The sequence below is a fragment of the Aristolochia californica genome, unplaced genomic scaffold (assembly GCF_029961685.1).
Source record: "Aristolochia californica isolate CCGP_79_NKW_82.1479 unplaced genomic scaffold, dmAriCali1.0.hap1 SCAF_12, whole genome shotgun sequence".
In the NCBI taxonomy this organism is placed as follows: domain Eukaryota; kingdom Viridiplantae; phylum Streptophyta; class Magnoliopsida; order Piperales; family Aristolochiaceae; genus Aristolochia; species Aristolochia californica.
Genome location: NW_027181793.1, coordinates 24,629,655 through 24,647,691, shown reverse-complemented (window position 1 = coordinate 24,647,691; position 18,037 = coordinate 24,629,655). Strand labels below are relative to the sequence as shown.

Below are 18,037 nucleotides of genomic sequence, written 5' to 3'. Positions count from 1 at the left end.
TCCCCACTGGCCATTCAACCATCGCCCTTTCTTCCTACAAAGCCATTGGTGGAGCGCTACCATATGAAAGAAGGGGAAAGAGCTGGAGAAGAAAGGATAGGAAGAAATCAAAGAGGAAGGGAAACACAAGACCAGAGCTGATTCGATGGCGAAGTGGGATCAGAAAGCCTGTTACTTTTCAGAAGTTAATGAAAAGTTCAGTCTTTTCGAATGAATTGAAGTAAACAAATTTTTTGTATTTTATTACCATTTGTTAAACTTCAATTCCTTTTTTCTCATTCATATTTGTACGAAAATCTCATAGGGGAAAATGGTTGCAGATTATTCCCATTTTTTTCTGTAAAACATCTCATTCTCCTGTTGGGATGGGTCAATTTTGGAAGGGAAGATACAGTCTCCCTAGCGAGAAACCGGAAATCACGGGTATACTTTTACCTTTGACGTTGAAAGTGTAGTTATCAACTTGGCATGGTTCTTTACGAGTGACATGTGGGTACGTTTATGGTCATCGTCAACGGACGGAGACTGCTGAGATGTGATATCTGCCGTTGATCTTGCAGGACCACACGACAAAAACTCTTTACCTTAAATTTCTCTTTTTCGTTTTCTGTCGGGCAAAAAGAGGAGTCACTGTTGAGGCTTCGTTTTCTGAACAGATAGTCGTTGTTTTTTGTTTGATGGATCACAGGGAAGAAATCGGGAATTGTCGACCGGAAGATGCGGCTTGGCTTTCCACTCTCTCTGAGTCAGAAATTGTAAGTTTAAATCTTCCTTATATCGGTTTAAATATTACGTTTTTGTTTGATTATGGGAGAAAATATCTAATTGAGTGACATAGTTGCTAAATTTAAAACAGAGAATATGCAATTGGTGTATCAGAAAGGATTTTATTGTCTGTCGAGAACCTCAGAAAAGGATTAATGGGTGGGTTGCTTTGTTGAATCCTGACTAATCAGACGATTTTGAGGATTTTAGATTTGCTAAATTATCTATTCATGTTCTTACTTCTTTAGGAGACCAAGCAAAACCCTTTTATTGGGTTCAATCAATTTGCAATTGAAAACCCTCTCTTATTTTCATGTACCAAAACTCTCTTGATTTTAATTGCGAAGGTTTTGTTTGTTTTGCATCTTGATTGTTTACACATCAAATTTTATGAAATCGCGTGAAATTTGCGATAGCCAGAGTTTGGCCTATGATCGTTTGGATGAACTATGTTCTTTGGTTTCTTGTTGTTAGTCTTTATTCTTCACATGTTATTGATTCAACTTAATAAAAGTTGTTCCAGCTAAAAAGAGTTCATCCTTTCATGGGTTGTCGATCCAAGTTTATCGTTTTAAACATAACTCCAATAGTGGACCTTCTTCCTAGGTTTTATTATTTGAAATTTGCTCGGTATCTCATATAAAGTTCTTTGCAGGACTTGCTGGTTAGCTTGAAAAAGCTGGTGATTCAGCGTGCAAGTGTGATTGGCGAAGAGAAACTAATAGAAAATTTTGATTTGAGGATGCTTCGTTCTCTTGGTATGTTGTAAGTACTTGAAAGTTTTGTTTGTCCAGTTTCTATAAGAATTTGTCGATGGAGGTAGTTGATGGGAGATGATTTAAGATGACAGTATCCATGCGTTAGGAAGTATTTGCAGTGGCAAACTTCATTCTTGACTTCAATACCGAGTTTCTTTGCCATATAAACTGCTGTCAATCATACATCTCCAAAGAATATATGTAGACAACATGGTAACTATTTGGTTAACATTGTAATACTTGTCTTCATTCTAAAACGAAAAAAGATAATGATAAGAGTTGAATGTAAGTATTTGTCAGTTGGAAAAACTTTCCTTCAATGTTTGTGTGTATATATCTGTGTTTTCTGTGTTTCTGGAAGAAGGGGTCCTACATAGATTTCTAGCATGTAGGTGGAAATGGCTTAGATGAGAATTATGAGTGTCACCAATCTCCTAAAAGCTAATAGAGTTAGTTTTGTATTGCTGTTAAGTATTGGCAATGATGTTATCTACTCGTGCTTTTACTATTGTTACTTGTCAGCAGGCATCATGCTGCTTGTACGAATATTATATGGACTCTGCTTATTTCTACCAAAATAGATGGTAAATTTAGTCTGAATGAGCTTGGACGTTGTGGAAATAAATTGTTCAACTACTTTATATGTGAAGGTTTGGATGTTTCTTATAGAAGAGAGTAGGTTGTAGACTGTCCATTTGCTTCCATTGGTTAGAATTATGAGGAGACACTTGATTGAATTGTTTTTGTTCTTAATCTCACCAATAACACTACGGATCCCTCACCAGATATAGTAAGAATTCCAATGTGGCCAAACTTATTGAGGTGGATTGTATAGATAGCTGTTATCAAGCAGATAGCGACCTTCTTTTTGATGTATCTAACAAAGATTTAAATGATTAGACTCCAAAAAAACTAAGATCTAAAATTTTAGACTCCAAAAACCTAATTCCTCCATAAGTGAGCAGAATATGAAATATGCCTTAAATGTTTTCAGAAAAATGGCTTTAAATATGGTAAAAACCCAAGATTGTGTGGTGAAGCAACAATCCTCGTCCCTCTGGAGATCTGAGACCAGAATTCTTCTTGTCTAAAGAAATGCTCCTTTTGGAAATTCCATACCGAATTGAAGTGTATTATCCAGGAGAAAAAGGAAAGAAAGTCTGTAGTCTTGAATGCCTCATTTCACTTGACTGATGAAAGAGTCCATTTGGTTTGTGAAAGAAGATCTTACCTGTATGGCCTTATTGCATGAGTTTTCAAACTTGTTTTTGTATTGTTTGTGCATTGACCATGATCAAAGGTGGAGGGGGAAGGGAAATAAGGACAAGAAATCTTATGGATTGTACATCTCCTAGAGAGGGAAGGGGTGCACAGTGGTCCTTGCACAATACAAAGTCAAGCTTTCACAGTCACTATGGAAGGAATAAAATGTCCTCTTACTGTCAAATTATTTGTATGAAATAAGTATGCATAAATATCTTAATTTAATATTATATCCGACCTGGTCTTTCTCGTTGTGACCTCATGCTGATGCATCCAAAGGATATCCTATTGATTATTAGGTTTAATAAACCTAACATAGCTCATCTGACGTATTGCAAATAGATTTTCTTGTGATAACATAAAAGGCTATACCTTTGTATGACATAGAATAGATTAATTAATTATTCTTTAAGTTTAGGTTAACTAATGTTTATAGGTAAGTTGACTCAGTACCTCTTACCCGAGTGAAGCTTAAATAATGTCAACCATGGACTTTTTCTTATTGAAAATCCGTGCATGTTACTGATTTACCTACAGAGCCAGTTACGGTTATCTATATTATATTTCTCAATGTGGTCAAAGAGAAGATAGTGCACATAATGGAATGCAATGTGTATTGATTTCTAAATGCTCTCAGTGTCGTTGACTCCACATCTCTCACCTGAATGAAAAACTTAAATAATGTCACCCATGGACTTTTCCTTATTGAAAATCCGTGCACGTTACTTGATTGGGCTATAGAGCCAATTGTGATTATCTATCTTATATTTATCAGCACTTAATCCCAATCCAATGTGTGTTGATTTCAAAATGCTGTGGACGACCTTGATTATTTAGGGATATTCACGAGTGATCCTAGTCATGAATACCAAGGGATAGCTAATATTTGGTTCATGCCTTTACCTCTTAAGGTTCTCTTTTGCAGGTTATGTTAATGTATGGTTATTCACCTAATGGCTTTGAAAACATGACTGCAGGAATTGTTTTGATCGAAGTTCTAAAAGAGCGTCTTGAGAGTAAGTCATTGGTAAGTTCCATGGAGGCTTCAAGACTGCTAAACCAGTTAAATTTAGTTGCTTCAACGCCTCAAGGTGGCTTTGGCTCTACAAGTGCGGCACAGAATCAGAAGGGGAATAGTGCAGAGGAAAGTTGAGCAATAAAGACTTTACAGTGTCTGCCAGTCTTTCAAAAAAATTTAGAAGTACAAACTCCATCGTATAGTCCAGTACGTTACTGAAGTTCCCGTATGTAAAATTTTGCATTTGGGTTTTCTTTTCTCCCCTCTTTCTTCTCATCAAATATGGCCTTTCTACTTGAGCTTATTAGAAGAGATTTTCAGTGATGCACAGCACGGAGCTTCTTCAAGTGGGGTAGAAGCAAAGGAAGATAACAAAGATTTTTAAATTACAGCAGGGTGAGACAGCATCAGTTCCTGTTTACTACAGCAGGGTGAGACAGCATCAGTTCCTGCAGTAAACACAGCGACTAACGATGTTGACTGGGTACACGTTGCGTCTGTAATAGCTTAAAGGTGAGATAAATGAAGGTTCTTTCGGTGGAAATACTATAGACAGAGAATATAGTGTTATTTAATAAAATGGTATCAAATCTTTATGATTTAGTGCTTCCACTTAAGTAGAAACTTTGGTATACAAGAGCTCTAATCTTAAACTCTCAAGAATTAGGGGGAAGCATGCAGTAGGCTCATCAAAACTTGTTCAAGAGTCCAATATCTTACATTTGAAAAGAATTAAGTTCCATTCATCACTTTGATAAGAAGAATAAGGTCTCTTTTTATGAAAGATTTGTTGGTATCGATTAAGGTCATTGTAAAATTTTATTTTAAAGTGCATTAAACTAGTGAAATTTATCGATTACAAGGTGATTACCTCAGATTTTGGAGTGTCAATTTTATCCCATTATTTGATTTTCTTTTATTGGTTATTAAATAGAATGCATTGACAGCGACTAACCAATACACCCAAAAGACAGATCTGTTAGGTGCAGAAAGTTATCGCCTACAAGAGTGGACAGAACTACTTTGACACCCACTCTCTACCCATTCTTAACCACCTCTCACGGGATTCGAACGTGAGACGTGGCATGTCCAGCAGCTAGCCAATATACCCAACAGACCGATCTATTAGGTGCGGAAAGTTACCGCCTACAAGAGTGGACAGAACCACTCTGACACCCACCCCGCCCATTCTCTATCGGATACCATGACAGCAGCTAGCCAATACAACCCAACAAACCGGTTTGTTAGGTGCGGAGAGCTACCGCCTACAAGAGTGGACGGAACCACTCTGACATGCATATAGAACAAAAAATCTTACCAACATATGTAATTGGGTAATATACTTATTTATCTGTTTATCCATTTATTAAACGGAACTTAATCGTATAATACCTATTTTAAAGACGTTTACCTAACTACTCATTATGTAAGGGTATTTTGTACTTTATATATGAAGGACCTTATTATTGTGCATGTTATGACTTTTAGACATTGTTAACATGTTGTAATGTTTTTCATTTTGTTATAGTTATTTTCATTATTTTTCATTTAGTTAACTGTTTACCTGTTAATCTTGCCAGTAATCAGGTAAATAAACGGAATCGGAATACCTTAGAAAAATAATCAAACGAAACAGATATGGAAATACCAGAATGATTATGGGAATAGTATACAGAATAACCTTCCTGTAGGTAATTTCGTGTTTACACGAGTACATAGGTGCTGTTCATTTTTTTTTCCAGTAGATTAAACTAATATAATTACAATTAGAAGAGGGGTCCGAACGTAAAGGAAGGCAGCTCGGACGTTCAGATGCGATCGAGACTCTTCATATAAAACCTACATAAATGGACATCCTTGATTACCATTTCATGCTGAATAGCAAAAAATCCTAAGTGAAGGAAGCTCTATGAGCACAGACAAATGATACCGGAGCAAGAGGATGAAGATGTGATCGGTCTGTTCAGAAAACATACGAACGAGTAAGAAAAAAATTGAAAAGGAATTACGCTAGAACTGAAGTGAAGAACTACTACTGAAAAGAGTTCCAAAGTGAAACTCGGCTACGTATAATATAAGATTCAGAAAGAAACAAAATGGAGTTAAATTTCCTGTAAATTGAACTATATACGGTCGATTCTTTCCATGGAAACGAAAAGGAAAACACCAAAAGAAGAAGTAAAAGAAAAGAATATCCAGAACTCATGGCTACAAACATCACCATCCGAGCATTCACACAAATACCAAGGAGAAGTATATTAAAAACTGGTTGATTATTGTTTCATTCAATCCTTCAGATGTATACCATCTACATAAATATGTTTCCTCATATAGCTCAGAAATAATGCATCAAAAAACCTATTAACTGGAGAAACTCCCACGTGAAATCCGTCAGCTGTTTAATGCGCGGACTCTCTCTGTGAATGCCAGTTTAACATCGCGTCTAACTCAAGCTTAAGTTTCCCAGTACGGGACCAGGCCAGGGTTCATGGAACCAGTTTCACTTGAAAGAGTCGAGGACCAAGATGACCCCAAGACGACGTCTATGGCTTCCATGTGGCTCATGGGTACGGGAGGATCAAACTGGTAAGACCCATCTAAAAAGAATGGGAGTTGTAAACTTGAAGCAACTTCTTGTGACGAAGAAGAAGATGGGACTGAAGTCTCATCCATGTCTACTGTCTCATGGGGTACTCTTGGCATGGTGGATCCTACCAGAGAATCGGAGAGCATCCTGAAATTTCCTTCAGGAAAATGATGAGCTTGCAAATGATGGGACGGGGTGGCTGCAATGTCGCTTACATCAAAACTGGAACTCTCCAGTTGGTTATCACTGTGATGTTGTTGACGAAATGCCCATGTCGAGTGCTCGTAGAGAGTTTTCTCAAATGGGGGAGCTGGTGCTGCCGCTGCATAGGAATCCAGACTGTAGCCAATAACATCTGTTTTGAGATCTTCATATGCAAAATCTTGTGGAGCAGTTGCACCTGGAAGGTAAACATCTAGAGAGGAAGTGATGATTTGATTGAAGTCCACATTTGTCAATGCTGGGCCTTGTTTGGAGCTGTCGAGAATTGTTGTCTCTGCAAAAGTTCCCTGAGAGATGAGCTTCTTCTTTATGCTTGAGTTCCAGTAGTTCTTCACTTCATTATCTGTTCTTCCAGGAAGGTGCTTGACAATCTGCGCCCATCTGCATTCATGAAAATCAGACATCTTACTGTTATTGCACTCTTTTGAAAATGATCCATCCAAACCAAATCAGAAACGTATTATAACCTGTTTCCAAGCATTCTGTGGAGTTCAATGATGAGGGCCTCTTCTTGGATAGAGAAGCTCCCACGTTTAAGATCTGGTCTCAGGTAATTGATCCATCTTAGCCTGCAACTTTTGCCACATCTTTGTAGACCTGCACTAGAAACCTTACTTTGCAATGAACATCGTAACAGATGAAAGTGGGAACATTTTTTATACGGAAAAATCTTGTCATCACATGGCTAGCAGGAAAATATTTCTTTTTAAGTCTGGTTAACAAAAATACAACGAATGGATGCCTCGAAAGCAACTTTGAAAGTTCACAGAAGAAATAAAGTGACCAGAAACTAAACTTTATTTTTCTCCCTGCATCTTCTAAAAGTGCACCTGCAAGTCTTGGAACTGAGCTCCAGCAGCCATGACCGTAGGTGGAAATGTAGTTGATGAGTTTCTCGTCCTCCTCAGGTGACCAGAGCCCTCGCCTGACCTTCTGTTTGTTGCAGCAAGAATGGTGGCCCATGCCTCTCTTTCTCTCCTTCTCCCTCCCTTCCCTTCTCTCTCTCTCTCAAAAACCAGTTACAGCGCCCTCCACTTCCTCTTGTTCTCATCTATCAAAACCTGCACACATCTGCCCCATGAAATCACTAGAAAACAACAAACCAGGAGCACAGTCAATAAACATAAACCAAATCCATGAAATCGAAACAACAGAGCTGCATTGTTGGTGTCCGACTGAATACCCTGGTTGTAAATTTAATGAAGACAGTATCCTGTAACAAGCCTACGACTTGCAGAAAAAAGTTGCACCCTTAAAAGCATCTTACCCATTTTATGAGTTTCTTCTGGTTGGTCTTCTATGGCAACACATGATGCACATTTTATCAAGAAATCCTCAAGGGTGATTTCATTCTGCTCCCTTTTTTTGAAATCAAAGCAAAATGGGTCCCACAATTCCGTCATCCTTCACTGGGTGTAATTTATTTATTGGCCTCTGATTGTAGAATTTACAGGAGAAAATCTGCTCTTCATGAGTTGATATTTACTGAAATCAAATTCAACGGAAATAATTTAAAGCGCGAATTTACACTGTGCTATGAATAAGACAACTTTTCCACGAATTTAATTTCAGAAAATCCAGTCTCTTTAACAAGAAAGACTGTTGGGATTTCTTGTGATATTCGCGATAGTAATACAGCTTGAGAAATTGAGGTAGTGATGTCTATCTGGGTTGAATTGGGTTTAAAGTAAGCTACGGTAAGGTGGTGACGCCATATTTTCTTTTCATTCGTTCAACTGCATGGAAATGGAAAAGAAAAAGAAACAGGTTCCGGATTCAGCACCAGCTACGTGGGTTTTAAAAGAGAGTACGTGTTATGGTATTCAATTCTTGGGGCCGTAAGCCTCTGAAAAGCAACCCAAATTTAGTTCTTCGTGAGTTTTGGGTACTTGCTCTTCAACTGCAAGTTTCCTTTCCCTCACTTTTCCATTTATGTAAATTTTCTATTTCTTTCTTTCTGTCACCTTCTACATCCTACACAGGTTTCTTTCCTTTCTCCATTTCCCATTCAATCAAACTAAACATGATAGCTGCGTTATTTGTTCTGACTTCTGACGAAGGGTTTCCTTTTGTGTCTTTATCCGATGGGTTAGCAATTGTAGGCAGTTGTCTGGTCTATCCTTTTACCCCTTCGTTTACGTTAAGCTCTAATTTGATCAAGCAAAAAATAGAATTTACTTTTATCCAGTTAAAAATACTGTATGAAAAATAGGGAGATCTTGATAGAAGGCCGGCTAATTGACAATTCAGCTCTTATTAGCAATAACAAGGTTAATGACAACAACACTGCTAATGTAGAAGCTTTCCCTTAAGTGTTAAGAATAGGAAACCAGTAACATTTTTCCTCGGAAGCTTACCGATTTGGAGAGAGCTGTCAGAAATTGATTTTGCCATTATCATTAAAACCAGTGTTGCTGTTTCCTATTAAACCCATTTCTAGGTCTCCAGAGAATTCTATGGAATGAGCCAAGATGGAGTAAGGTTGCCAGTTACTTGCTTTGGAATGCAGAAACTACTACAAGTAAGGGACATGTAATGTAGATAAAAAAAAAATAGCAAATACCCACCATTCGGTTTTTGCTCCACCACTGAAACAAGAAAGTGGAGAAAGCATTGGAATGGTATAAAATAAGGTTTTGCTCACTGAAGCAAAGTATCATGAAGCATCTTAATCAGGCATGGAGGAGATGGGGAGAGAGAGATTTTCAAGGTCTCCAATGAGACACGGCATCTTCTGCAAGGGTCCCAGGTGTTCCCTTAAAAGATGTCATAGGTGAAAAATTATGGCTTAAACAAGTCAAAAAGAAGTTAGCTTTCCATTTGTATTGGAGGAATTATGGCTTAAAAGATGTCAAAAATATTCAATTTCCTTTTCTTTTCCCCAAGTTCTTACGCTTATGTCATGTAAGATATCGATTTGCATTATGAAAGGGTTAATATGTCTGGAATTGCATAACTGGGACATTTCCAAGTTGATGAACTCTTTACACAGCTCATGAGAGAATGAGAGAGAAAAGTTCCTTTCTCCTCAATAATGGAAAGAGAATGTAACTTTCAACAATTACAGCTACTTCACTCTCACTAATATTGGACCTGCACTTATTATAACAACTGCGGCTATTTCACTCACATTGACTGATGTAATTCAACAGCCCTTGTTAGTAATAAACCAGAGTTGGAAAGGATAATCTACAAGTATGCAAGAACTGCCAAAAAAAAGTGAAATCTAATAGTGGCTTGAACACACTTTGGTAGCCACAAAACTATCTATTTATCAATCTTACACAAAGATGGGAGGCATGCTTATGATAGAAGATAAAAGCAAAAGATGTTGAGTTCACTAAAGTCAGTTGATTGCAAGCATCCCTTCTATACTTGCCTAGCAATCAATGATACCATCCACAGTCTTTGTTTATTTCCTTGGAAACATGGAAGAATCAAAATAACTCTTGAGGCCCTCTCCTGAGTTGAGGTATTGAATCATTTTCGAATGGTTAAGACGACAGATAGTCCTAATCTTTTCTACAAAAAATAAAACCCACAGGTAAGAAGAAGTGTTGATTACAATAACAAATAACAAAGGAGGAAAGACAGGAAAGAAAGTAAGGAAGCTTAAAAGGAGTAAGTTGATATAACTGACAACTATACCATATCCCTTATAACCCCTTTGAAGGTTTCGGAAAACAGATGTGAAAGCAGCCAAGCTACCCCATATCCTCTGTCCTCTTGTCACACAAGGATACCATCAAGGCAAGAATTCCATAGTTAACACTGTGGATCTTCCAGGCAATGTCTCTGTGGAGGAAGTCCCCCCCACCTACTCTGAAAAGGTCTCCATCCCCGTTTTGCTGACATTAAAGTTGGCCTATCCTTATACAGGTTACTACCCGATGGCTTTTAGTTGCAGCTTGTTTCACTTGCCTTTTACTTTCATGAAATGCATGTGCCCATGCATCCTAGAACTCAGGTCAGAATCGAAGTCTCTTCCATACCTAGCCATGCAGTAAAATGAAAGTCAAACCATAACGAATTCACGATTCCATTTCTCTAAATCCCCCTTTCATCAGCCAACCTGTCTTGATCTCCTGAACCGATGTTGAGCAAACCTTACAGGATGAATTGGTTTTACTATGGTCCTCCATCTTTAATTTTGTTTCAACTTCTTTAGTGTTACTTGTTGCTTAGAATTTCTTTGAGTAAAGCTGTGAGATACTTTTGAGGAAAGACGCATTTAGATTTTTCAGAGATAATATTGCACAAAAAAGTAGCCAAACGAAAAGAGTAGATTAACAAATCAATTAAGAGAGAGCAACAGTAGAAGATCACAAATGGGTCCTCTTTAGGTGGTGACACCATCGGAGTGATGGTAACAGCGCAACCATCACTTTACCTAAAACACACAATTGATTGAGAGATCTCACTAGGAGGATTGTATCAAAGATAAAAGATGATCAGGCAAAAAATAGTCATGGACACAAAGACCCCTTGTGCAAATTCAAATTTAGTAAATCGTCAACAAGGTACATAAAGAAAATCTTCACCTTTAACAGGATTGATCTGCATAAGGAGGTTTAAGGTCTATCCCATGATGACTAGCCAACTTAAGAAGCCTCTTTCCCCTACTAAAAAATTCAAGATCTTTGTATTCACTTATCTATGTGGGACTATTCCTTAACATGCCACCCCCTTACTACTTCCTCCTGCCTTCTATCATCCACCTCCCTCTATGAAATAATGAAAAAAACGGGAATAATTGGGTCCCCATTGGTCTAAAAAGGGAAGGAAGCTCCATCCCCTCCTACCTCTCTCCTCGTGCCATAATGAGAAAACAAAAATAACATAAGAAAAGCAATCCCTCCCTTCTAACGGGGAAGAAGGGTCTCCTGTGACACACTGCATGAGTTGCCATATCATAGGCAAAATGGTTTATTTGACATTTAAACATCACTTTTATTAACATCTCATAAAGTTTGAGCAAAAACATAAAAAATATAAAAACCAAAATAGAAATAAATTAAAAAATATTTAAAATTTTAAAAAGATAATATTTACATACCAGTCTCAAAGTACAAATTGCGTTTCCAACATAATCCGAAAAGGTCTAATTGGCTTTCATAAGAGATTTGACCAACAAATTAGTACAACACAAGGAAAATAAATGGACTGAATTTACTTGATCTGTTCATCTTAGATGATTCATTTTAAGGTAATAAAAGAACGGGAAATGGATTTTAACTAGGAAAACAAGCAACAGAATAAAGCCTAGTATTTTCCAAGCCTAGCAACAGAATAAGGGAGCACTGCAAAGTAGAAAATCTGTAACATTCACTAGCATTTTCCAAGTCGGGGCAGCAGAGATTCAAGATACGCCACTAAAATAGATCATCTATAGGTGATTATCTGTCTTATCTTTTCTTTTGGTGACTGCTATATTTTTCCCCTCCACCCATATGAGAGCAAAGTTTTCTTCGGCATTCTTCCGGGGCCCAGAATTCATACACCCTTTCCCTCTTGGAAGATGAACTGTCGTCTGCTCTATCTGCATGTTTCATTACTGATGAGATTCGACCCCTTCCTTGGCTTGTTTAATATTTGGAGCTATGAGTTCCACTAGGGATTTTCCATCTGCGATTGCACTGGTTTAATGAGACTCCCTTTTGTGGGACTCAGCAGCTTCTTTGGCGTCTTCAACATTTTCACTGCAATCACATCACTCTTTATCAGTTGAAAGAAGACATAAAAGCATTAGATTGCATGGTTTGCTTCCCGTCCGTTTGGTGGATTATCATTGAACCTCAGTCCCATTCTATATGATCAACTAATTCAAAGTTTCTGAGGCTCTAGGAGAACAGCCAGAAGTCCCATTGTAAACCACAAGATTAAAGCCTACTGGCCACAGAGAGAGAGCTAGACCACGTCAAACTTCCAGATAAAACTATCACGAACAGTTTAGATAAAGGAATGTTGGTTGAGACAAATATAACGGATATGGAAAAACCATTTCAGAAGGTGCACTTCCCATTCAACAGAAAGAACATGATAGGCTGTGAAGTAGAATTTCTGAAACTGTGAAAACTAGACTTATTTTCTCAATTCTACATTTAAAGAGAGAAATAAACACAAAGTTACAAACACAATACAGTATAAAATTTTGGTGACAGATTTAGACCCCCTTCCTCAACAGCATTCAAAAGTTTCAATTGTATCTGAGGTTGTTTTTAGCTAAAGTCCTAGACAGTGGGCAAACTTCTAAAGACTCTGAAATAATTACAAAGGCAGCAACTATTGTTCTCACTCTAACAATACAAGATATTTTTAGGAAAGATTATTATATATAGACCACCGTATGCAAAAATGAGTGAATGGATCAGAGACACAAATGCCTTCTCATCAGAAGAGAACCAAGAAGACCTCATTTACCAATAATGCTGAGAGAGTCATCTAGAAGAACAGCTGAAGGGAATTTCAACCACAGTACTTGGTGTAAGAGCATAAAACTCATTTACCAACCATAGATCCCTGCATACATAATTGATGATACTACGAAACTGTTAAAAGGATTCCATGAAGAACAGGAAACTAGACAAACTACACCTATGCAGTTGATCAAGAACGGCTCTACCATAAAACAAATGTAAAGCCAAAGCACTACACCTTTGCAGTTGATCTAGTTTAGTATTCAGTTATATGCCCAGCAGTCTGAGAGCAAAAATTTCTCATTCTATAACAACTCTGGAATATTTTGAGTGTTCAACAAATGTAAAGCCAAAGCACTTGAAACCACGGTAATTTATTTATTACCTAAAATAGGTATGAGTCGAGTGCCTAGAGTTTATCCTGGTATTCTGAGCAAAAATACAATCCTCCCCTAGTGTTCGAGAAATCAAGGATCCCTAATCTACCTCATTATATTCCAGATGAGAAGGGGATCATGCTTGTGATAACCTACTAATCCGACTATATGAGCTTCAAATAAGATACAGAAGCAATCTCAGTTTCCTCTTTCACTTAACCATATAGAGTGACTGGCTACAGATTATTCACACGGTTTCACACTCACACCAATGGAGTTGTGGCTTCTAAAATGCAAGAGCAAAAATTTGGTCACCATAAGCAAGTGCTTAATGGTTCACACAGTTGATTTTTAACTCTGGCATATGACAAAAAATTCATGTGCATTGGTTTTTTACTTTAACAGTAAACATCCAATATGCTCCAACGTGATTGAGTACTAAAGAATTTCTTTAGTGCATGTCCTCACTTAGAGAGGAATTTCAGAATAAAGGCCATGCTCATATTCCTACACAAAGCTAAACCACCTTTACTACTTCTTTGGAGAGGGTGAAAGCCTTTCATTCACATAACAGAATAGATGTACATGAGATTCTCAGTAGCAGTAATGTGAAAAAAAAAAAAAAAAGATTTAGAAAGGAAACGAATTATTTTTTAATTAGCATAGCTCAGAGGCCACGTTACATTCTCCACTTGAGAAGAGCAAATCTGAAACTGTCATTTTCAAGAAAAGAAGCCAGATGAACAAGAGAGAAGACACATAAGATCAAATCAATTGAAAGGTAAAAATCTTGTCTTTCTTTTCCTCAGCCAACATTATCTTGTCTTTCTATCCCAAGGGGAGCAGAATTTCTCAAACCTTCTTGCAAAGAAGCCCCAGAATCCCCCCTCATTGGAAGATGAACTGTTATCAGACTCTTGCTTTGGATGAATTGCTTCAACAAGAGCTTCAACCTCTTCTTTGGTTCGCCCAAAAATGTTGGGGGCTTTGACTTCATCAACAGGAGTGTTTTCATCAATTTCCGGGCTGGTTCCATGGGTTTCCCCATGGTGGTGCAGTTTCCCAGAGTGCATATTAGCTTCGATTTCTTCCTTGGCCCTTTCAAATATATTTGGTGCCTTTACATCACTCTCTGTCAAAAACATGAAAAGCGTAAGAATTTTCTTTGTGGCCGCTAAACATTTCTGTTCACCATTTATCAAATAAAAAAATCTATATGTTACGAACGAGTATCAAGAAACAAACAGATAGAAGGAACAGAATAGACCAAAAGAAAAAAGAAAAAAAAACAGTTTTCCGCGGATGCATCGATTGACAACCAGTAGACAAGTCTTGATGAGATCGAGATTATCCAAGAAGCAGTAAATAATAATATTGCAACTAGAACTAGCATACTAAAAAATCCTTGATACGATTTGACCAGATTTAACAGAAATTTGCAATCAATGAAACAGCTACACAACTGGTGGAAGATAGATAAAGAATAAGTAAAAAAAAAATTAATCTTCTAAATAGAATGTTTCAACCTTTTTCTGCATTTCACGATAAATGAAGGTGAAAACAGAACAAAAGCAGACAAATTTGACATCCAATCAAAAACGAAAAACATCGAGCGGAATGATGTTAATATAAATAGATAAAACAAAGAAAACAAAGTCTAAAACGATATATGAAATCTACCAAAACAAAATGCAAGAGATGAACACCAAGCAAAGATGAAAACAAAGGAAACTGTGAACGCAACCAGAAGAGAAAATTGAACTAAGTTAAAAAGAAAGGGATTAAACCAAACCTAATACATGGTGGTTATGATCAGGTTCTGCGCGAGCCATCGGCGATTCGACTTCCGGGGAGCGAAGAGAAGCCCCACGTCAGTCAGCGAAACTTCTCCTCCCCTACCTGCCAACCCGAGTGCTTTTTTGTTTTTCCTCCTCTTAGCCTTCTCGTAACCGTTAGGGGTCCCGTGGGCAGGGGTTGAGTTAAACGGGGAATCCGAACCGGCCCAAGTCGTTATTGCGAGAATGAGTGGGTGGGAGGTAATAATATATAGCGGAAAAACCAAACATTAAAGAAAATTTATATGATATTCTTATTGAGAGTACAAAAGAGGGCTGATTGTTGGAGAAGAGAGAGGATGGAGGTCTCTCCCGTCTCCACTCTTTCTTTTATGCTTACTGACATTAGCTCGTAACGATAGCTCGTGTCTAAGCTTTCTTTCTCTTGATATCCCTAGAATCCTGGCCGATTGTGTTTGAACATGAGTATTTTATATCAAAATAATTGAAATTGTTATCAAACCAAATGATCCCTTAAGCCAAGAACATCGCGCAAAACCATGGCTCCCTCCAAAATAATCTTTTCCAGCAAAATTACTAAAAATAAGCTAACCAAAAAGAAACTGTTGCCTGTCATGCCCGTAGAGGAAAATGAATCGCAATCTGGTACAGAGGAAACAGAGAAGAACACAAAACTGCGGCTTTCATTGTTCTTTCATCATGGGTTATATAGAGAAGTTCCGCACTTGCATTTCCATCCCTCTGGCTCGTAGTTTGAATACTGGACGCCGAAATGATCGGAATTTGTGGGAACTTGCGTGGGTTCGCAAGGGACACAGCCCCCACATTTGTGATCACAGCTTGGTGGCCTCGACCCAAGAGCATCCACCCCTCTGAAACCTTCTTTTCCAATTTCTTCTTCCAACTTGCAGAGGAAAAACAAACTGACCGAATCAGAAGCTACCCAGAAAACATGTAACTTGCTATAACCAGTTTAGGATTTACAGAAACTGAAGAAAAACTAAGAGGAAACAGCAGGTACCTGTTTCGATTCCCATCTGGAATGCAAGATGTCTGCGGATGAGCCTGCGTTTTGGAGACTCAAAGGTCAGTATAGTTCCATCCGTTTGAGATGGACGCATCCACCTCTCGTCTCTTTTTTGAAAGAGACAAGCGTAATAGAATAATTAGCATCCAAGAGCTTTTGTGGATGTTAATTTCAATGCAAAATGGACAACCAATTATGAACAGAAGTAAAAGAAGAGGCAAGAGGAGGGGTTTGCGTTAAAATGGACCCATACCTTGCTTATCAACTGGAACAGGTGGAACAGGTCTACTTGCTGCAGCTACCCAGAACCTTATTAGCAGAAGGAAGATTAGCATAAGGCAAAAACTGAGCTTTTGAGCAGCACACATGGTAGTTCGAAGGAGTGATGACTGGTGATACTGAAATGACTGTAGGAGAATCAGAGGAGAAGACTGTAAAGAGACTTGAGTTGATGAAAATTGTAACGTGGTTGGCTCAATTTATGCTTGTCAGCTTCTGAAAATCCGAATGCCCCTGATCGTTTCGTGTCTTTGTTTTCGCTTGTTTTCTTCAGTATCAGATCTTGCTTGCTTCATAAACAAGTGATCCTTCCTGCCATCCAAGACACAAAATTCCAACCTTTTGTGTGTTTGACAACTCACTTCAAGGCCGTATAATCAAACCGTTCTCCCTCGGCAAGAATCTCTCTGCTCTCTTCGAGGGTCTCTACAGTGATTTCACCGTTTGACCCAAAAAGAAAAAGCAGAGGAAACTGCATTAAAGCCTCATTAAATCTCTTATCCAATCTGCCGTAGGTCTAGTTTCAAGTTTCCGCAGTGTGCTTTGAGGCACTGAGGGAACCTCCCCACCTATGCTGGAAACTAAGAGTACTCAAGACTTCCTTGACTGCAGACCGACTGATCCTTCCAATAACAGAAAGGAATTAAATAACCCCATCACGAGCTCAGTGATTCATTTTCACGTTTCAAAAGATACCAAAAATTAGAAACAGAATACAACTACGGAGTGCAATCAATGCTGTAGTTGATATCACTGTGAAAGAGCAGAGCAGATTTAAAATTTAACCGAAAAAACTAAAAACTATTCTTCATTTTTGTGTTGTTTTTTCAGGAGAGACAGGATAAAAGGCGATTGCCGCCAACGCTATTGTCAGCAACTCAGCATCGGTCATCACGGAATCTCTGCAAGATAGACACACATATCCAAGCGCAAGCAAGGCCCCTATAGCTATCGAAAGAATGAAAAAGCAACAGAAAAGAAAATTTCTTGGAAGACAGGAGACTTTTTCTCCTGAAGCAAAACAGATCTTTGACGATTGTTGTGCTGAATTGCAGGCGGCCTATCCTGCTTTATATTTCGTTCGTTTAATTGAGTCAGCAGCACTGTAGACAAGATGGGTTTTCGGTCTTTGCCTTCGTACCTCTCTCCCAGCTGCTCTGTAACTCTACGAAGTAGTCGCAGACTATTCATGACGTGCAGAGAGGAATGGTGTCTGTTGGGCACATTTCTAGCAGAAAAATCATGGCTGCTATTATGTTTTCATAATGAACAGGTAAAAGGCAATAATGAAGTCCATTTGATATGTTATTTAGGAGGTTTACATAACATATTTAGTTTAGTCAAATCAGATTTGTTTGTCGTACCACCATTGAAAGACCTCCCTGCTGTTATGGAGCCTTCTCCAAGTTAAATCAAGAAAAAACAGCATTCAGAGAGAGATTTGGCTTTTTGTGTGATGGTTAGTGAGATATGATATATCACTGAACTCTAATAGCAGATAAGCATGGCGCGTGCAGGAAGATTACTTT

General features: G+C 38.1%; 3 protein-coding genes and 1 long non-coding RNA gene across 6 annotated transcripts; 1 reads left to right on the top strand and 3 right to left on the bottom strand.

Moving 5' to 3' along the window:
• Window positions 1–627: 627 nt before the first annotated feature.
• Window positions 628–4,381, top strand: LOC137946987 (uncharacterized). 3 transcript variants are annotated; one of them, XR_011111098.1, is made up of 4 exons: window positions 628–755; window positions 1,421–1,523; window positions 3,764–4,011; window positions 4,126–4,381. XR_011111098.1 is itself a non-coding variant. In XM_068793281.1 (3 exons), exons 1-3 carry the CDS (start codon window positions 678–680, stop codon window positions 3,937–3,939), a joined length of 357 nt encoding a protein of 118 aa, XP_068649382.1. In that variant the 5' UTR covers window positions 628–677; the 3' UTR covers window positions 3,940–4,381. The 3 variants fall into 3 exon arrangements, 1 of the variants encoding a protein (XP_068649382.1); XR_011111097.1 differs by having other exon boundaries at window positions 3,764–4,030; XM_068793281.1 differs by having other exon boundaries at window positions 3,764–4,381.
• Window positions 4,382–6,057: 1,676 nt separating this feature from the next.
• On the bottom strand, window positions 6,058–7,755 carry LOC137946499 (myb-related protein 308-like). Its single transcript, XM_068792821.1, has 3 exons — window positions 7,444–7,755; window positions 7,081–7,210; window positions 6,058–6,994 (listed from the first exon to the last, which is right to left on the bottom strand). The coding sequence occupies exons 1-3, from the start codon at window positions 7,574–7,576 to the stop codon at window positions 6,259–6,261; spliced, it is 999 nt and encodes a 332-aa protein (XP_068648922.1). The 5' UTR covers window positions 7,577–7,755; the 3' UTR covers window positions 6,058–6,258.
• A 3,945-nt stretch (window positions 7,756–11,700) lies between these two features.
• Window positions 11,701–15,339, bottom strand: LOC137946979 (uncharacterized). Its single transcript, XM_068793268.1, has 3 exons — window positions 15,199–15,339; window positions 14,265–14,538; window positions 11,701–12,312 (listed from the first exon to the last, which is right to left on the bottom strand). The coding sequence occupies exons 1-3, from the start codon at window positions 15,236–15,238 to the stop codon at window positions 12,255–12,257; spliced, it is 372 nt and encodes a 123-aa protein (XP_068649369.1). The 5' UTR covers window positions 15,239–15,339; the 3' UTR covers window positions 11,701–12,254.
• Window positions 15,340–15,609: 270 nt separating this feature from the next.
• LOC137946999 (uncharacterized) lies at window positions 15,610–17,536 on the bottom strand. Its single transcript, XR_011111100.1, has 3 exons — window positions 16,483–17,536; window positions 16,224–16,267; window positions 15,610–16,106 (listed from the first exon to the last, which is right to left on the bottom strand). It is a non-coding gene; the product is annotated as an uncharacterized lncRNA (long non-coding RNA).
• Between the last annotated feature and the right edge of the window lie 501 nt (window positions 17,537–18,037).

What these genes read in the sequence shown, in the direction of transcription:
- LOC137946987 (XM_068793281.1), top strand. Translation starts at nt 678, where the DNA reads ATGGATCACAGGGAAGAAATCGGGAATTGTCGACCGGAAGATGCGGCT. An exon ending in CTCTCTCTGAGTCAGAAATT is followed by an intron (nt 756 to 1,420) that starts GTAAGTTTAAAT and finishes AGTTCTTTGCAG; the next exon opens with GACTTGCTGGTTAGCTTGAA. An exon ending in GAGGATGCTTCGTTCTCTTG is followed by an intron (nt 1,524 to 3,763) that starts GTATGTTGTAAG and finishes ACATGACTGCAG; the next exon opens with GAATTGTTTTGATCGAAGTT.
- LOC137946499 (XM_068792821.1), bottom strand. Translation starts at nt 7,576, where the DNA reads ATGGGCCACCATTCTTGCTGCAACAAACAGAAGGTCAGGCGAGGGCTC. An exon ending in CTCAGTTCCAAGACTTGCAG is followed by an intron (nt 7,211 to 7,443) that starts GTGCACTTTTAG and finishes TTTCTAGTGCAG; the next exon opens with GTCTACAAAGATGTGGCAAA. An exon ending in CACAGAATGCTTGGAAACAG is followed by an intron (nt 6,995 to 7,080) that starts GTTATAATACGT and finishes TCATGAATGCAG; the next exon opens with ATGGGCGCAGATTGTCAAGC.
- LOC137946979 (XM_068793268.1), bottom strand. Translation starts at nt 15,238, where the DNA reads ATGGCTCGCGCAGAACCTGATCATAACCACCATGTATTAG. An exon ending in TCATAACCACCATGTATTAG is followed by an intron (nt 14,539 to 15,198) that starts GTTTGGTTTAAT and finishes TGTTTTTGACAG; the next exon opens with AGAGTGATGTAAAGGCACCA. An exon ending in TGGGGCTTCTTTGCAAGAAG is followed by an intron (nt 12,313 to 14,264) that starts GTTTGAGAAATT and finishes ATGTGATTGCAG; the next exon opens with TGAAAATGTTGAAGACGCCA.